Source organism: Sphaeramia orbicularis, chromosome 17 (genome assembly GCF_902148855.1).
Source record: "Sphaeramia orbicularis chromosome 17, fSphaOr1.1, whole genome shotgun sequence".
Lineage (NCBI taxonomy): Eukaryota > Metazoa > Chordata > Actinopteri > Kurtiformes > Apogonidae > Sphaeramia > Sphaeramia orbicularis.
This window is the reverse complement of record NC_043973.1, coordinates 36593295-36614332: the sequence shown is the minus strand read 5'-3', so window position 1 is coordinate 36614332 and position 21038 is coordinate 36593295. Positions and strand designations below refer to the sequence as shown.

At 36.8% G+C, this 21038-nt stretch overlaps 1 protein-coding gene across 1 annotated transcript in view; it reads right to left on the bottom strand.

The window, feature by feature from the left end:
• Positions 1-3509: 3509 nt before the first annotated feature.
• The window catches only part of LOC115437883 (carboxyl-terminal PDZ ligand of neuronal nitric oxide synthase protein-like), a 97013-nt gene continuing 79484 nt past the window's right edge, over positions 3510-21038 (bottom strand). Inside the window, exon 10 of the mRNA XM_030161264.1 lies at positions 3510-5724. Within this exon, the coding sequence (XP_030017124.1) occupies positions 5192-5724 (533 nt within the window). The 3' untranslated portion in view covers positions 3510-5191. The remainder of the gene's footprint in view (positions 5725-21038) is intronic.

Here is a 21038-nt window from a genome sequence, read left to right as displayed (position 1 = left end):
TGAATTTTTGAAAAAAACTAGGGATTTTGGTGACTTTAAACCTACAACATGACCTTAACATTACATGACACTTTCATAGTACAAAGTACTCTTACGATACAATATGGCACTGACAAGATCATTAAATGGCCCATCATGAACATATTTATACACTGCACTGACAAAAGAGTGGAGAAGCTGGGAAAGTTGCGAAAAACATGGATTTTCAGAGTTAAAAAAGTAACTTTCGGCGTGGGGGGTGGGGTTTGGATGAAAATTTTAAAGAAATTACACAGGAGTGCTTAGAACATCTTATTGCATCAGAAAATCAGGGCTAATGTGGCATTTGATTCCCCCCCCCCCCCCCCCTTTACTTTCAATGTTAATTCAACTTGCTTAGACCTGAAAATATCACTGAGGACAGGCCAAGTTAGGGTTAGGGTTACCTCATGCATGAAAACCTGGGTCTGTAAATTTGGACAAATATCCGCCAATCCCCTACCTACAGACGCCCAGAAAAGAAAATTCCAAAAATTATCAAATGCAGAACTGGGGGGTAATTTTTCAAAATATATAGTTTTTTTTTTATACACCCATAATGTAAATATCCTCTCTGACTAATGAAAACATGATCCATGGTTCAGATTAAACTGTGACAGTTCTGACCTTGTTTGGATGATTCCAAACAGATCTTAAGTGCAACTATCGACAACACAAACCATACAGAGATGATTTGTTTTACTGTGGCTGTTTTCAGTCTAAAAACAGAGCTATAACCTAAACTATCAGCTGATGCAGCACGTGAAAATTATAATACAGTGTTGTTTTGACTGATTGTCTAAGTTTTAGTCTGAAGAAGAAAACTGGATGATACTATGATATAGATGTGTGTAAACAATGAGCTTTATACTTTATTTAGATTACTGATTAATTGATGGTTTTGGTTGTCCTAAATGTGTTCTTGGATATAACTTCCCCCTGCTGTTGGGAGTTTGGAATATCAGTACTACATACAAAATTATAGAGATATTATAAATACTATTGTTTTAGCTTTGTGCCTTGTAGCTCAATACCAGCTGAAATATTAAAACAGAATCAAATTTCTTTGAAAAGAAAAAGCAGTTTCTTTTTCACAGTGTAGATTCCTTAGGTATGAGGGCTCTAAGGTATAAATGTAAAACTGCATGTACAGTGAAGCAATATACTTTAATTTGACTTTCTGAGTGCAAAGAAAACCCTTTTTATGAGATGGTGCAATCTGAGTGACACCACACATCATTTTTTTTTATTCTCATCACTCTAATGACAGTCAGTTTCCTGGGGAGCTCCCACTATCAGTGTCTGCTGCCCCACAGTGAAGCTGCAGGGTGTTGTGGCTGAAGGTGGGCGGGTAATAGCTGCCATTCTTCATATTTCCTGCCTTATCTGCAGCGTTACATCAAGCCGCTGCTGTCTGCACACACAGGGAGCTTAATGGGAGGCGACCCTGTTTAATGACACAGCTGGTGAATCTCTAACAATAAGAGAGAGCCATCACCTTCACAGAACACCTTCCCCGAGCTCACGTCGGCTTTTATAAAGCAGTTATAAATACTAACGAGGAAAACATTTGGAAAAGGTCAGCTCAGGAACTACTGCCGCTTATAATTAGCACAGACGTACTTTAAATCATCCATGCGTAGTGGTCACTACAGTAGACAGTTATTCTCCTGCTGTTCTCTTGTATAGTCATGGATTTTATTGTTTTAGTTCCATATCAGCCAACACAGTGGACGCTTATGCATCATCCCATACACTGACATTCATACCATTACTGTAACTTTGCTGTTCTGGATAAATCTGATCTGCAGTAACATGTTTGAGTGTAAATCAATTGCTTGCTATTATTAATAATAATAATAATAATAATAATAATAATAATAATAATAATAATAATAACAATAATAATAATGGATTGGATTTTATATAGCGCTTTTCTAGACACCCAAAGCGCTTTACAATATTGATCCATTATTCATTCGCTCTCACATTCTCCCTCTGGTGGTGATAAACTACGTATGTATCCACAGTTGTCCTGGGGCAGACTGACAGCAGCGTGGCTGCCTATTCGTGCCTACAGCCCCTCCCACCACCACCAAACATTCATACGCATTCATACACCAGTGTGAGTGGCACTGGAGGCAAGGAGGGTGAAGTGTCTTGCCCAAGGACACAACGGACTGACTAGGATAGAGCGGGATTTGAACCACCAACCCTTCGGTTATTGGACGACCAGCTCTACCACCTAAGCCATGGCTCCCCCTAATAGACTGTAATTAACCATTTTTCCTAAACAAAAATGTTTTTTTTTGCATATTATCTCCATAAAGTGAGTAATAACTAATTTTAGAGCATATTAAAATGTGACAAAACATCAGATTAGCAGCATTAAAAAATGTATTTCATAGTTTTCACACAGTGTATCAGTAAATACATGTTTCTTTGCTTCAAAAGTTAAATGCATAGCATCCAGCTGAGTGGATATTTTTGCAACTCCATGAAAATAGGTTCATAAAAAAATTTCAGTCGCATTGTTGTTTTCATGCTTAAAGAGGAATTAAAACACCCAGGAAAAAAAATCTTGATTAGGGTCAAAACACGGTATTTAAAATCTCTGACGGGACATTTTAGAGACAATTTGACCCACATTTTTAGTTTTAAATTCATTTTTGCTTTAGTTGGACAATAAGGGATTATCCAAAACAAGGAGCTACTTTAAATTGAAATAAATGTTGGAATGGCATTCAATTAAATTTCACTCTCTGATGGGACATTACTGTGTTTTGACCCATTAAGGTTCTCATAATTCATGCATGAAAGAGTTAAATCAGTGTTTTCAACCTTGGGGTCGGGACCCCATGTGGGGTCGCCTGGAATTCAAATGGGGGTCGCCTGAAATTTCTAGAAATTGATAAAAATAAAAAAAACTTACAGATAAAAAGATATAGCGAGTTGAGAGAGACAATCCCGATTCATAAAAGACATGACAAACTGAAGCTGAAACTGAAACTGCAGCACTGTGGTCCTGTTTATCTGTCAAATGTTCACTGTGGTCAGTTTCAGATGCTGCAGCTCTTTCATAATTCATAGTTTCAGTTCTTGTTTGTTCAGTATTAATTGTCAGCCTTGTAAATCCAAGCTGGACTGACTGTACATATCCTGACCAAGGAAAATGAAATTCTCACTTTGTGCAGTAATCTACACCTGAATTTACTGCCTCCGTCAATAATAATATACATAATATAGCCTAAAATGTCATCTAAAATTAACGTTTATTTGCAACACAGTATAGCAAACTATTACATGATCAAAAATAAATTAATTTTAGGGGAAAAAAAAAAAAAAAAAAAATCTTTGTTTTGAATGTCTGGGGTTGCAATAAATTTGTGATGTTAAAATGGGGTTACGAGCCAAAAAAGGTTGGGAACCACTGGGTTAAATCATCCATGCATGCAAGCAAATGCACATAATTGATCATGACACCGGTGGCACACGTGGTATTTGAGAAAGGGCATTTAATTCCACAAGGAGAAACATCCATGTAAGTGCACTTTCATTTTTTTGTACACTTCAGTGTTAACAGACATAACCTTGGAAAGCAATTGCTTGATATGGATAGATGGATAGAGCAGACAGATTGTGAGTGCAAGAGAGCAGGAAAGAGGTGATGAGCTTCCAGGGGGAAAAAAAAGGCGAAGAAGGTGAGGGGAGAGAGGCGGAGCTATGAGGAGATTAATCGATTTTGGAGTGAGCTCCAAGACACGTCGCCCGTCTCAGTGATTCACAGAGTTGGCTCACTGGAGCTTGTGCGACAGCTGGCCAGACGAAAAATGAAAGTCTCTCACGCCGCCTCCATCTTTCCATTGACTTTCCAAACAATTCCTCTTCCCGGTGAATCGACAGTGACGCAGCACTTATCACTGCTGCAGTACGGCATTAATAAATAATATTTACACACGGTGGCTGCGCTTAAGCAGCTGAGATAAGCTTGTAGCAGCACCTGCACACAGTGTGATGTTTCCCTCTGAGACTCAGCACCAACTCATCTGCTTTATGATATAAAACAGGAATAAGAATAGAGTGAATAAAAAGTCTTGCCAAATATTTTACGCATTGCATCAAAGCTGATTAAACTATATACAAAGTACTGAGCAGAAAAACAGTCTGAGATAGAATACATGCTGAAACATGAACCCACAATTATAGGTGTCAAAGCAAGCACTGCGAGGGTCACTCCAAACTATTTGTTAGCATATCCAGACAGATTTAACAAACAAGTTTAGACCTTCATTAGAAAAAAACAAAAACGTAACAAAAAAAACAGCAAGAATAACCAAATCCATGCTGGATGTCTCACAAATCTATAAACACAGAAACAACCACAGTGTAAGAAGTCCAGCGAGCAGCGATGTCACCGAATCAGAGAACCGAACGTATGCACGGAACACCAATCATTAACAAACACAGACAAGGTAAATGACAAAAAACACGCTGCGTTTGACAGACGGCAGAGATTTTCAGAAAGACAGAGCCTGAAACATCACAGCGTTTACATCATCTGACAGCCAGTAGCAAGAAGAAAGATGAATATTTTCAGCTTACATCAGACACTGGAGCTGAGAAATGAAGAAATGTAAAGTATATTTTAGTTTTCAAAATAACAGCATCTGTTTAATGTGTGATTTTTTTTTTTTTTTGATAAAATTCCGAGTTGTTTGATTTGTTAAACATGTTTATTGTTAATCAGGACTCTGTAGACTATGATTATCATTATTATAACTTGTGATTACATTATTATTCTGTTAGATTTTGTCATTAAGCATGCAAATCAAATAAAATCAAGCTCATCAGAGCATTGTTATTGCAATCGAATTCAAGTTATAATTAAGACCAAAGTTGTTATCTAATTGTGAAGTCTGCATCTGTTTTTTTTTATTATTTAATTTAGTCCATTTTAACCACTTACAGAAGTGAAACAACTCACATAAACAGCAAATAACAAACCAGAACAGTAAAATTCAACACTTTTTTTCTGAGTATAGTGAGTGACCACTGTGTACTGTATATAATTTATATCTGTAGAGCTCTCTGTATAATTTTGTAATACATTATTTATGTTTAATTAGGTCCTTCAGATCCCCCTTAGGATACTCATGCAGCATTAAGAGCACCTCTACACCGCCATCTCGTCCCCTAAGGAGTCTGGTAGGATCTCTGCATTCAGAACGTTGAGCAGACGAGCTGCACCGTCAGGCCCCGCCCCCTCCCCTTGACCCCAACTGTCCCGGTCGTCGCTCTCATCTGTGTTCGATTCGTATTCCGATCCGATTCCCGACTCCCTGAAACGGAGCAGCTCCAGGGCTCCCAGCACCTGCTCCCCCAGCAGAGAGCTCTCGTCCGGGGCTCCGTCGCTGGGAGTCTCCCCCGTGTCCTGGCCCTGCTCCTGACTGTCCGGCCCCCGGGAGGAGAAGCGGAAACACTCCAGCCGGACCGCGCTGCCGCTGAGCCCCAGGGGGCTGGCGTCGGCGCCCACGGTGCCCGGAGAGCACGGCCCAGGTAAGGTGGACACCCAGGGACTGTCACTGATCTGGTGCTGGGACTGAGACGCCAGGGGCCCCATGGATGAAGAAGGAGTGAGGGTGTCACGAGACGCTGTGGGGGGCTTGGCACGGAATGTGATCTCAAGAAGGCTGTCCTGGGATCCCACTGAGTTAAGAAAAGATATTAAACATAAGAGAACTAAAGGCAAAACAGACCCTTAGATCCCACCCACCACATTAAAAGACTCCACTGTGTTGTGAATAAAGTGTAGTACAGATAGTGTTAAATGGAGGATGAACGTGTGACTTTAAGTCTTGCTCTAAAATGTCAGATGACCATCATAAAGCTTATCTTCATTATTTTAATACATTTAGACTAATATCAATATAAAAAACAAAAGAGAAAATGTATGAACCAAAAAGGGAAAGAAGAAATGAAATATTATTGTTTTGCAAGCCTAAGTTGTTTTATTCTGATTTTTTATTTTGCATCTTTATTTTATGTGTACTGAACAGTGAAAGGTTCGTCAGGTTTGTGTGTGTGGTTTTGGTGAACTCACACCTGTCTGTGCTGAACTAAGAGAAAAGGTCAGATTCTACATAAAAGATTTTATTTTACAGTTTTGGAAAGTAATTGTGGTAAAGCGAGTCGAGCAGAAAAACCATATTATGAATTTAGGGATTTTTTTGTGGTCAAGAGATGCTAGCCTAATTGCGCAAGAGTATGCTTTCTGAAACTCTTTGTGGTTAAACTATGCAGTGTAAGCTAGATTGTTGGAGCAAATGTCAAACCAAGGTTTGATTGACAGGCGTCCAAAGTGTTAAACTCAGGTGAACTTTCAAATGTGTTTTTCTTAGGATTAGCTCAAGTGGTCTGACATGTTTTGCCTAGTAACTATTATTAACCAATAATAATGTGTATGATGAATAATGTCACTGAAAAATGGGAGTCTCCAAGAGTCACTAAAGACTATAAAAGGGTAATAAAGGAAACTCTTTTTTGCTTTTTCTTTTTTTCCTGAGACAGTGGGGTTAGACGAATAGTGTGTTTGATGAAATACTAGTTGATAAAAAACTTCTTTCTTTTTTGTAACTTTTTCTATTTTTGTCTGAAGCAATAAGTCAAGCTCTGTTTTAACTTTTTAAAACCTCAACCCTTGTTTTTGTTGAATTCTGCATTTCTCCTGGTTTGGTCCTTCCATCTAAAACATAACTGGTGAGTTAATTTAAATTATGCAACCCCCCTCTGGAGGCAGCCTAAACGGAGTAGTCCAGAGCCACCGTTGGTCAAAAAATCTCCAGAACACGCAGCTTTTTGTCCAGATAACTGGAAATTTATAGTACGCAGTGGTTTAACGATAACGAAACTGGGGCAGTAGTTCATTAACTGAAATTAATTGTGGTTTTTAAGATTTACTGTTTGATGCGTGTTTACAAAAGTAAAAGAAACATATGCAAATATATTTGGAACATACAGTGGTGTAAAAAGGTTTTAGACACCCCATGCATTTATCATATGTTGCATTAAGAATCACTCTTAAGTCAGTACTGTTCCATTCTCCAAACCCATATGTTCCCTTCTGCACATGCTCTGTTCCATCGAGGTCAAAACTGGATGATTCAGCAGATAATGAAACACATCCAGTTATTTTTTTCTTGTTAACAATAAACAAAAATTATAATTTGTTTGTTTGTCTGATGCAGCCACACCTTTTATAATGCAAATAAAGATTTTTCCACAAATATTTCATGATAGTATTTGAGATTGTGTAATATTTTAAAAGGCGTCTGAAAACTTTTCCACTTCTGTACTCCCACGATGTTCCTGTCTGTAGTTGTGTCTAAGTTACTTGGAGTGGAAAGGACATGATTTCAGCATCAATACTATCAGCACTATTATCAGAGTCTGAGTGGCATGGTGGATTTAATAATGAAAATGCCTTTAAAATCTGCAAGACATTGATCTTGTTCATAGATAGTCATTCTGCATTTGTGTAATTTGTATCAGAGAAAGCAGCCTTCATGTCTAATAAAATTACAAAAATGCCAATTACTGTCTTATTAACTGTCTTCTGAATCTAGAGAATTTTCAAGGAGGACCAAGTTAGAGTAGAGACCTATGTCATGAACAAATCTGAAATCTAAATGCATTGGAGAGTTTGAGTTAAATCAACAGACTGAAAACCAATCTTTTTGTTTTGTTTTGGCTGTGTTTATGCCTATGAGCCAAAACTGAGGGTTAAACACACAAATACTGAATATTTCGCTCCTGTCTAACACACAGACCTTCTGCTTCAGTGGCATCCATTTAGGAACTCCCATTGCAGTTGAACATAACTGCTTCCTGTAACTACAGTCAGGAAGGAACATTAGTTTTTCTATTTTGGAGCGTTTTCTATTTCAGTGTTAACAGTGCATGCTCATTTGACCGCCACTCTCTCACCCTTGTTCACTGAGATAAGATGAAGGTTGAAGCTTGAAGGATCTGTTTATATATGAGAAATGTTGCATTATATTAGAACATGGGGTTTTCTTCCTTTTAAAAGTTACATTTGAAGTGTTTACTTCAGGGGTGTCGAACTCATTTCTTCCAAGGTTTGCATTCAGCCCAGTTGGATCTCAAGTGGGCTGGACCAGTAAAGTAATAGTATCATAACCTATAAATAATGACAACCTTTTCTCTTTGTTTTAGTGCAATAAAAAACATTAAATTATGAAAATATTTACCTTTACAAACTATCCTTTAACATAAAAAAACAAAAAACAAAAAACATGTGAATAACCTGAAAAATTGAAATTTGTAAGAAAAATAAGTGCAGTTTTAACAATATTATGCCTCAACTTATCATTTATACATGTGTATTAAGCACAGTGTTACCCAAACATTTGTAACAAGCATAATATGGTTAAAAATTTGGAGTTTGTAACTAAAGTAAGGACAATTTCTCATTTAATTTCTCATTTGCCCTGGTCATTGTTCTTAATATCGTAATTTCTGGACTATAAGCCGCTACTTTTTTGACAGGCTTTGAACCCTGCGGCTTAAACAATGATGCGGCTAATTCATGTTTTTCGGGCTAACGAGCTACATGCCGCCAATACATTTAGGCTCATCACACCAGACCAACGAAATTACCGAACAGGTCACAGTGCACCAAAGAAACTGATCGAGTCACCGTAAATCAAACACACTCACACTAAATTCTTCAGATCAGTGATTTTGGGCGTCATGCACACACTCTCATCATGGAAAACACGCAAAGAAATGCGTATGAGGCAGCTTTCAAGTTAAAGGTGATTGAGCCAGCTGTTGAAGAAGGAAATAGAGCTGCTGCACGTAAGCTTAGCATCAGTGAACCGATGGTGAGACGTTGGAGACGGCAGCGTGCGGCTTATATTCAGGTGCGCTCAGTGGTTAGGAAATTACGGTAGTTCTTTGAAGTTCAACTGGACTAGTTTTGCCTCTAAAGAGACAAACTAGTCCAGTTGAACCTAGAAAAATGTTGTCACTGTTTATAGGTTATTATGCTGTAAGACGTATCTTACGTTAAATGGAAGTTGAATGTGTGGCTTTAAGTCTTGCTCTAAAATGTCAGATGCCCATCATAAGGCTGTTTTAAATTAATATCAATATAAAAAACAAAAGAGAAAATGTGTGAACCTAAGTTGTTATATTTTGATTTGTTTTTACTTTATGTGTACTGAATAGTAAGTGTGGTTTTGATTAACTCACACCTGCCTGTGCTGAACTTGAAGAAAAGGTCAGATTCTACGTAAAAGATCTAATTTAACATCTTTGGAAAGTAATTATGGTAAACAGAGTCGAGCAGAAAAACCAGATTATGAACCAAGGGATTTTTTGTGGTTAAGAAATGCTAGCCTAATTGTGCAGGTATTAAGCAAGATGCGCTTTCTGAAACTCTTTGTGGTTAAGCTATGTAGTTGGTTTGATTGACAGGTGTCCAGGGCGCTTGTTAAACTCAAGTGAACTTTCAAACATGTGTTTTCTTAGAATTAGTGTGGAGTAACTGACGTACGTCTGACATGTTCTGTCCAGTAACCATCATTAACCAACAATAAGTGCACGACGAATGATGTCATTGAATAATGGGAGTCTCCAAAGTCACTAAAGAGTATAAAAAGTAATAGTGGAAACTCTTTTTCTCTCTCTGTGATGAAATGTGTGTTTGATGCTAGACTAATCAATAACTGACTTCTTTCTTTTTGTAACTTTTTCTATTTTTGCCTGAAGCAAAAAAAAAAAAAAAAAAAAAAAAAAATCAAGCTTTCTTTTAACTTTTTAAAACCTCACCCCTTCTTTTCGGCGAATTCTGCATGTCTCCTGGTTTGGTCCGTCCATCCGAAACATAACTGGTGAGTTAATTTATATTATGTGACCCCCCCCTCTGGTAAGCAGCCTAAATGGAGCAGTCCAGAGCCACCGGTGGTCAAAAAATCTCCAGAACACACAGCTTTTTGTCCAGATAACTGGAGATTTAGAGTGCCAAGGTGGTTTAAAGATAACGAAACTGGGGCAGTAATTCATTAACCGAAATTAATTGTGGTTTTTGAGATTTACTGCTTGCTGTGCATTCACAATGCTATTATTTTACTTTAGATCAAATTGGTCTGTATGTGTAAAATGTGTTTGACACCACTGATTGTTAATATCTTCAGTGTAATTTTTGCACTTCCCAAATTCATCCAGCGGGCCAGATTGGACCTTTTGGTGGGCCAGTTTTGGCCCCCGGGCCGCATGTTTGACACCAATGGGTATACTTCATCACATGCTTTGCTTTGTTTCTGCACAAATACCATGTATGGACAGGACATTTCTTGGTTTGCAGATTTCTGATAACTGAGGAAAAAGATGCATTTAAAGCTGCATTCAGGAACCATACAGAATCTGGACTTCGTTTAGCTTTTAGCAGACGTCAGAGATGGAGCAGAGGAAAAACCAGGCAGTGATTGGATTAAACAAAAATGACCCAAAATATCACATGTAAACAGAGCACCAAGAGAGGTTTGAGCAAAGCTGATAATATGATATGGAGGTGGATGACGACTGCGCTGAGTCGGTCGCTCTAGCAGTGTTTTGCCCGTGGCTACAGGGAAGAAGAGCAGAGCTGAATCCTCTGAGTGGGCTGCCACGGCATAATTAATTATGGGCCAGAAATGGATGAGAAAAGGAGGCACAATGACAAGAAAGGGTTAGGCAGGAAGAATGGATGACTTTAGGAATTATGGGAGGAAAATATGACAGAAACTAGCGGAGATTAGAGGAAAGTTTCCAAGCACACCAACAAAGTTAAGTTTATAATATGATGGATGTGAACACAGTCGCCTATTATTTATCTGTATATGTTGATTTAACAGAAACAACAGTAGAGATGCAACTGTAATTGTCTTTCTTGTTATTATGCTTTTAATTTTAACATCTTAAAAGGTTACAAGCAATCTTCAATAAAGTGTCACTGAAAAAAAAATTATTATAAAACCAGGGATGCACCAGTTCTGAAATTCTCGGCTAATACCGATATTATTTCCCGTTTCTGTTTTGTTACCTACCCTGATGATAACACCTTGATGAATGCAAAAATAATTACTACATAGTTTGAGAATTTCAGCCCTTCATCATATGATTTGTTAAAATGAAAAACAGTCTTATGTAACAAATAACTAATAAATAATAACTATATAACTAATAAAACCACAAGTAAACATACCAATGTCAGGCCAATATATGAGTGCACTCCTAGTTCAAACCTTTCCTTACAATTTTGGAAAAAAAAAAAAAAAAAAAATGGCACTGCAATATTTTTTCTTCCGCAACATGGGTGCTTCTATGAAACTGGTCCTAAAAACAGGACATGGGGGTAAAAATTCAAACCAGATGTAGACTAATGTTATGAAGCAAGTTTGGAAGCCCTTTGGGTCTGTTTTAAAAATAAATATTTACTGAGATAAAAGAGAAACTATTTTTTCAGATAAAACACATTTTTATATTATTCTTATACAAAATCCGTATGTAACATGGTACAAAGGACATGAAAATGACGCGCTACTATTTTTTCAAATCTTTTTATTCTCTCACAGGAACATTTTGGGAATTGAAGTAAATATACAAGGCAGAGTGTTTCACAAAATTGACCACTGTTGCAAAATCACTTGCAATTTATATGTGTTTAAATGTGCAGGTTCTGCACGTAACGCCAGTGGACACGATGGGTTACATACAAAACCTGGAATGAGATTCATGAAAAACCCACATGTCTGGATGAGAAAAACCACTAAGATCATCAAATTTAACACACAGTCTTTATTTATAGTGGTATATAAGACCATTTCAAGTGATGTTTTCCAGATCAAATGCACTGTCACCTAGGTAGATTTTCATGTCCCAATTTTGGTCCTATTTTTGGCCCCAACATTTTATTAAAAATTCATTAATTTTGGGATGGCTCTGAGCAAGAGTGTAATTTTTTTTTTGCATTTATCTGAAGTCATTATTAGGTACATCCTGAGGGGAAATATGTCTAAATTTCTATTTTATTATTGGGTCTAAAAAGCATGCACAGTGCCAGGTACCAAAATGAACCCAGTTTCATAGAAGCACCCATATAACATATAGTTTGATGCTTTTAAGTGATATTAAGAATCTGCAGCAAAGAGTCAAAGTTATTCTTGATCAGTTTAGGATAAATTCTTTGTAAATGAACCCATTCATCTAGAGCTGGACAACTTGGCTAAAAGATCATATGATGATATTTTGTGGTACAGTCACTTACAAAATCTTGGTGAGTTACAACCAATTTAAGTTTTCCTCTAGTTCTCTGTTGTTTCTGGAGGCTTAGATTGTGCAAATTCTTTTGTTGTATCTGACCTGAAATTCCTTTTTCCATCATCTTGGACTGATGTTATTACAATATTAACAATAGCTACATGAAGTAAACACTGGTCATGTTTTCATATACATACAGCTGCAGTGTTTCCGTTAATTACTTCGACTGTGTGGGCCTAATTTGTTCTGTCACACTTTTATAATGGATCCAAAACGTTTCCACACAAACGTAATAAAGCCGGACCTGCAGCGGATGGACTGGTGGGAATTTGTAATTATTTCTTCAGTAGCAGTAAAACATCACATTACACAAAGTCTGCAGGTTACAGCACACTAAATCCAAACACTTTAGTGCAGAAAGATGCTAAATTATCACTAAATAGAAATAAACCGATTAGCCTAGCAGCCTGTATGTGTAATATTAATGCTACAAACCCATAGGTTAGTGCAGCGACCTCTGTCAAATACTGTAATTACACTGGAAAATGTGCCATTCTAAAACAAATTTGAGCTGAGTAGAAAATTAGTGACACTATTATTTTTTATGACACAGTATGATGTGTGATGTGTGTGAGGCCTCTGAAAAGTACACAGTAAGAGAAATTAACATTCATTATCATTCACACAATTTAAGGTGATGAGATCATCCAGTCCTGCATTAAGGGTGTTTGTTCTACTGTACTCTCCATTTTGTGTTTGTTTAGGTGTTGTTTTTGTCTTAATTCATTTTGTCTACCAATTATTTTCACGTTTGATACATCCATATAATGCCTAATATTTTATAGTAGGCACATGTATCTACAAGCTATGTCTGTTTTTTGGTATTTATTTATTTATACATTTATTTATTTATTCATTTATTAATTTTTTTAACTCTCTTCTCCCTTTTCTATTTTCTGTTGGCTCAGATATTATTTTTGTACATCACAGATTGGTTACTACTTGTACTTCATTGATTTTCTACTGCACAGAGACTTTGTTATAATTTTCTTTTTCCATCTCGGAGGGCCTTGAGGTTGGTTTGGGCATGGGAGGAAAATTATATAAAAGTCAATGTATAAAGTATGCACTGCAATTCCAATTCTTTGTATGTACTGTTACATTGCTAAAAAAAAAAAGATTAAAAAAAAAAAGGTGTTTGTTCCTAATATTCTGGTATTTTTTCAAGAACCTTTAAATAGGAATAAATTATGTTCAATCAAATAGAATAGATTTCTCATGTGGATTATTTGGTAAATGAGAATCATCTGAGTCATCTCTTTGTTTGAGTTCCTTTGTCTGTCTTGACGTGTCCTACAATGAGTCAACTGTGAGGACAATGCTGAGACAATATACTGTGCAGCCCTTGTGTGCAGATAGTAAAACCACTGCCAGAGCTAATGGAAGCTAATCTATTTCAGGTCCAACAGGGAAATAAAACACAGGTAATATTATACTAAACCACCTCAGCAAACCAATTAAGATAAGGAAAAAAAAAAACCGAATCAAAAGAACACAGTGGCCAATATTTTAATCAGGCTATGCTAATCCTTTTCGGTCTGAATTCTCTCTTCTGTTGTTGCAAGAAGGCAGGGAACGAATACCCACTGCAGTGCACACTTCCAAAGAACACTTCTATTCTACATGTTGTTTCTTCAGTCAATGCCTTTGTGAATACTGGTTTTGTGTTTGGCCCAACCCCTATAATAGGTTGGATGGTGCATTAAAGGTACAATGTGTAATATTTACATGGATCTGAATGTAGAAGTAGAAGATAATATTTACCTTCACCAGGAGGTATTGTGATCACTTTGCTTTGTGTGTTTGTTTGTTTGTTAGCAACTTTATGGGAAAACTCTTCCACCCATCTTTCCCAAATCTTCCCCACAGATAGGCCTAGGCCCTGGGACCAACCCATTAAATTTTGGGCCAAGTAGGCCAAAGTTCAAGGTCACAGCAAGGTCACAAAATCTACAATTTTCCTATTTCTCATCATTGAGCAATTTTTGAAAATTCATAAAAAACTCAAAACAACTCTGATTAGCCTCCTATTTGATCCACCCGTAGCTTAGAACAATATCTTGTTGTTATGTTTTTGCAAGGGTTTGTTTGTTTGTTAGCAAGATAACTCAAAAAGTTATGGATGGATTTGGATGAAATTTTCAGGAAATGTTGATACTGGCACAAGGAACAAATGATTAAATTTTGGTGGTGATTGGAGTGGGGGCGGAGGTCTGTACTCTGAGTGCTTTTCTAGTTAGATTTATATGTTCAATAACTCCAATGAGCTCTTTAGAAACCTCCACAGTGAGTGTTTCTACTGTAGCTCCTTTTCTGGTATGTCCTTACAATACTTTTCAATATTAATCTAGTCCTTTCTTTATCATCACTACATCCGCTAGGAGTTGCGCAACGAGGGGTACACATTTTGTAACTTTTGCGCTACTTTTACTACTGTTTTGTGGACTTTTTGAGACGGCCTTATTTTTTTTTTTTACGCGTTGTTTCTCTGCACTTGCTTGTTGTGTATTACTGCTGTTAACTGTGAAATTTCCCCATTGTGTGATAAATAAAGTCACATCTTATCTTACGATCATTGCTACCTCTCATTTACTCTTCTTTTACTATCTTTTCTGAATTTTTATGAAAGTATTAGTTGGTGCCATTTTGACGGAAGAAGAGATGTTTTATCTCAATGGGACTTTCCTGGATAAATAAAGGAATAATAAAAACTAGAAAAGCACTTGGAGAGCGCAGACCTCTGCCAAGGCAGATCATCACCAACATTTAATCATTTCTTCCTTGTGCCAGTATCAACATTTCCTGAAAATTTCATCCAAATCCGTCTGTAACTTTTTGAGAATATCTTGCTAACAAACAAACAAACAAACAGACAAACGGATGAAAACATAACGGCGGAGGTAATAAACACAAAATAAAACAGAAGTGCTCTTTTAATTTTTTGTTTTATGTCAGGTGGAGTTCAGTGTTAAAGTGTATTTCCATCATCTGCTTTGTTAAATTCAGTGTCTTTAAGTTGGTTGCAATTTACAACTTCACCACTAGATGTCACTAAATATCACACAGTGAAGCTTTAAAAGTTTTCAACCCCTCCACTCCACAAATTGCAAAACGCGCTGTGGAGAGAGTGAATGCCGATAGCAAGAACAAAGCTGAAAAACTCCCCCACACTATTGCAAATGTGAATGCTCTTGAGGGGAATACAGCTGAAGCACACACTTTCTTCTTCTTCCTCCTTCATGTTTTCAGTGTGACAGGAAACAGGGAAAGAGGTGTCTACATGTGTGCTTTGCCCAGAGTTTTATCTCTCAGATAGAACTGCGATCCCTCTTAAGGCTCCTACAGACTATGTGATTTCAGCAGAAGTTTCTTGGCAGTCACAGTGTGCGACAGGGATGCAATAAACTTAGGTATGACGCATTTGCAGACTATGCAATGACAAAAACTGCTGAATCTCACACATAAGTGAAGATGCAAGAATTAGTCGTCATCAGCACACGTCTTCTACCTGTCCTGTAATAGTTGTAAACGGTGAAGCTAAGCTAATGGTCGCTGTTATGTTCCATTAGGTTGACGCTTATATAATGAGGCGTGGCTTGGTTCAGAAACAGGATGTAGGGTCATACTGATGTCTCATTAGAGGGGTGATAGGTCTGCATTAAGAGGCCACCAGGATTCTTTTTTTTTTTTTTTTGGGGGGGGGGGGGGGGGGGGGGGGTGTTACATTTTCCCAGGTTCTAGCTTGGTACTAAACAGGATGCAAACACCAATGTGGAAGAAACTCTGAGACAAAATAAAGACTGATAAACTGACCACACTATTATCATTAGGACAATTTAAATCCTTCACTTTTTTTTTTATCTGTTTTATCGGTATTCTGGTTTGTTTTTAAATATCTATACGTTTTATTGCTTCCCCTATCCCCCGTTATAATGCTTTTATGTTTTATGTAAAGCACTTTGAATTGTCTTGTACATGAAATGTGCTATATAAATAAACCTGCCTTGCCTGATTTTACCTCCGGTTGCTCCTGTTTTTAAGTAGATTTCCTTGTTTTTAGTTCATCTTTGTCACTTTTACTTTTTGGTACTTCTGATACGTATGTGCATTGTACGTTTCAAATATATTGTGTTTTAAATCTATAATTCCATCTTATTTTACCTCCAGCCGCTCCTGTTTTTATGTAGACTTCTCCGTTTTTGATTTACTTTTTGGTATTTCTGACATGTGCATCGTATGTTTCAAATATTTTGTGTTTTAAATCTATAATTCCATCTTATTTTACCTCCAGCCACTCCTGTTTTTAAGTAGACTTCTCTGTTTTTAATCTGTCTTTGTTACTTTTTGGTATTTCTGATATGTCCACTGTATGTTTCAAATGTTTTGTTTAGTCTCAGCTATATTGTAAATGAGGTTGCGTCCTCAATATATCTCCGAGTTTAAATAAAGGTTATGAATGAATCAGTGATAATAGAATCTGATTCACTTTTCACCAAACACTGTAAATATTCATCCGTAAACTGAACAGTGTGAACAACATGGACAAGCTGGGAAGGTTCATCTAGTACAACTGAGGTGGTTGTGGGGAGTAATAACACTAAGTGGGTTTACAAGACACTAAAACATTAATTATTGCATTAGTTTGACTATAAGTGGGCTTTAAAAGTATATGTAAACACCTCAGCTTGACTGGAATTGAAGTTTAAATCGTCGGACTAACACACCTAGATAATGCAGCTGAAAGTCCATCTATGCCTGCGTGTAAACAGACCAGTCGGACTAGAACAGGGTGAGGTGTTCTGCACAAACATTGAACATCATGCTTCTCATCTGCATGAAAAGTAGAGCGGACAGAAAGTAAAATATGCACATATTTGCAATGTCGTTCATTGTTGTGCCAGTTTACCTCTAGGTTGCTAACTTGTTCGCTCATTATTGACAAGTGTTGTGGTTTAACAACTTAAGAGTGCATATTGACACCTATCACAGCGGAGACAACATGATTTCGACAATAATTAATTACATTTCTGATGCATGTAGACTGGGACAAAGACAACAGTCCAGTTAAACAGCTTGGTTGAGTTGCAGTTGTAGCTTGACTGATCTGTGCATGTAAATGTACCGAGTGATGGCTGATGGTGAGTTAACGTACCTTCAGTAGATACAGACACCTAAGCAAGTTCAGGGCATATTTTCTTGTCAAATGCAACACTAGGTTATACGCTGGTTAACTATAAAGGGTGGAAATAATACGAGCCTGATTTAGCCTAATATCGTTACAATAGTGGTATTTATGTGAACAAAAAAAAAACCTTAAGTCAAAGGGAAGGAGGAGACAACTGACTTGGGAGACGAAGACAACATGGGATGACAACTTTGCAAAGAAAGTTTGAGGTTAGTAGTTTTTGGCAGTAGGTAGGTAGGTAGTATTTTATGATATGTTCCATTTGGTTAAGTAGGTGAACGTTACAGCAACTTCACATTGTCAATTTGATCTAGGCCAGGGCTGTCAAACTCATTTTAGTTCAGTTCCACATTCAGCTAAATTTGATCTGAAGTGGGCTGAACCAGTAAAATAATAACATAATAATATATAAATAAGGTTAACTCTAAATGTTTCTCTATGTTTTGGAGCGAAAAAGTAACTTTGCATTATGAAAAGGTTTACATCTATAAACGATCCTTTCAAAAGATGTGAATAACATGAACAAACTGAAAAAATAAGTGTAATTTTAACAATATTATACCTCAGTTTATCATTTATACATATACACTACAAACAAAAACTTGAAGATATTTAATTTTTTTGGGTCATTTTTTTGGGTCATTTTTGCCAGTTGTAAATAAAACTATGTCTGGTCATTAGAAAAATGTGTTTCAATTCAATTCACACACAAAAAAGTAAAAAGTGCTGTGCAAGAATCCCAACTGAAAAAATACCCCAAAAATTAAAAATATCCTTAACTTTTTATTTGTAGTATACATTATAACTTACAGATCATAGTGGATCTACAAATACACAAAACATTTAGTAACAGACAGAATATTGTTAAAATTGTACTTCTCTTAAAACATTTCAGGTTGTTCATACTTGTTCAGGTTATTCACTTTTTTTTTTTTCCCCCAAATTATACGTTTTAGTGTAAATACATGAAAATATTTACATTTACAAAGAGAAAAATTTGGAGTTGTCATTTTTTCTATGTTATTATGATAGCATTTTGCTGAATCCTGCCCACTTGAGATTGAATTGTTCTGATGTGGAACCTGAACTAAAAGGACTGTTAATATCTTAGTGTAATTTTTGCTTTTCACAAATTCATCCTAAGGGCCAGGCTGGATTTGGCCCCCGGGCCACATGTTTGACACCAGAGATCTAGGCTGTTTTTTGGCCGAAACATTGGGACAACAATCACCTGTGAACCTCTTACTGTGTGATGAAGCTGATCGAAGACATTGTTATGTTTTCGTGACAGCCCAAAATCACCCAGTATATACCTGGCATAAGAGTAGTGAAAGGAGAAGAGTGGTTTTGTTTTTCTGTTGTTCTGCATTGTTAATATTGGCTGGACATTCAAATACATTGCTTGAAGGTCAATGCCCTCGAGAAATGAATAGCACAACACAGCAAAAACAAGAATAAGATGGAAAGTACAGAGGCTGGACAGATGTCTGCAGGTAAACACACCTCCACACAATGAAAGAAGGTCAGAGGTGATGATTATAATTAGGGATGCACCGATACCACTTTTTTCCAGACCGAGTACAAGTACTTACATTTGAGTACTTGCCGATACAGAGTACTGATATGAGTGCTTAATAATCCAATTCCAGTTCTTAGTTCCTTTTGTAAATGTGCTTTATTGTCGTTGTCATTAGTCTGACTGGAACAAGGTGCTGCTACTGACATTTAACCTGTTAAACCCTGACCATATTTTCAGGGGAAAACGCCTAAAAAGACATACCCAAAGTAAATGAAGAATTACTTATAATACTTATAATAATAAGGTTCATATGGATATTCTTGGTGTCTATGAACATTTAGAGACCTCACAGAATCTATTCCCATTGTCTAAAATATTGTGTCTTATTACTATGCCTGAGTAAACTGTAGCAAACTAAAAGAGAAATTAGAATTTTTTTATCCTCGTCTTTTTTTTCGGCTGGATTGACGATGATATGCATAAATTAAATGTTTGTGTTTGAGATTCTTAATAGCGTATATTTCACCCCACAAAGATTAAAAATCATGTTTGAACATTAAAGTTTGCACTAAAATACACTTTTGATGTACTTTTATTAACATTAGGGTCTAAACTTTGAGCAAAAGTTGAAAAAAAAAACATCCATTGTCCTGATTTATTATATTTTTATAGAAGATGAATATTAATATAATTTTTTCGGCCCACGGGCGGGCTGATAGGGCTAAAGAGGTTGTGTTGGAATGAGTGTTAATTAATCCACCAGGGGGCGCTGCTCTTAAACATACTGGATGAATACTACGAAGAAAAGTAAAGTTTCTGAAGAAGAAAGTCAGTAATAATAAACATGGAGACGACAGAGGAGGTAACACTAATGTGATACTAATGCTAATGTTGATACTGATGAGGGGAGTTCTCATAAATATATCTAGTTTTTCACTAACTCTGAACAGATCCTCTACCTCCACGGTTCCCGGTGGTATTCTCTGTCTGGCTACGGATCCGCCAGCACTTGGAAAATGGATGGAATGTACGTAGAGGACGGACAGAACACTGCGTCTGTATCCGTCTGGGTCTTTAACCCTTTCATGCATAAATCAAGATTTTTTTTTTTTTTTTTTTGAGAGTGTTTTAATTCCTCTTAAGGCATGAAAAAAACACCGCGATTGAATTTTTTTTATGAACCTATTTTTCATGGAATTGCAAAAATATCCACTCAGCTGGACTTCATGTGTTTAATTTTTGAAGCAAAGAAACATTTATTTACTGATACACAGTGTATGAATAAAATATTTTAAAATGCTGCCAATTTGATGTTTTGTCACGTTTTAACATACTCTAATATAAGTTATTACTCACTTTATGGAGATAATATGCACAAAAACAAACTTTTTGTTTAAAAAAAAAAAACCCTGTTAATCACAGTCTCATAATGATAACAAGGAATTGATTTACTCGCAAACATGTTACTGCAGATCAAGTTTATTTAGAACAGTAAAGTTACAGTAATGGTCTGAATGTCGGTGCATGGGATGATGCATTTAAGTGTCCACTGTGTTGGCTGATATGGAACTAAAGCAATAAAATACATGAATGTACAAGAGAACAGCTGGAGAATAACTGTCCACTGGAGTGACCACTGTGCATGAAAGGGTTAAAGTTACTTGCAGTCAGCGTTACTTTTATCACCGTCATTTATTTAGAAAATTTAAACTCTTCACACTCCACACCGCCGCTTACCTGCTGCACTTAACTGCAAATGTCCCAGTCCTGTAAGTGGTATCGGTGCGGTTGTATCGGAGTGCTTTTACGAGTACAAGTACACACGCTGAGTATCGGACCTGATACTGATATCGGTGCATCCCTAATTATAACTGTACAGGCCTATAGACAGTTTAGTTTTTTTGGGGAAAATGCTACACACAATGAGTTTAAATC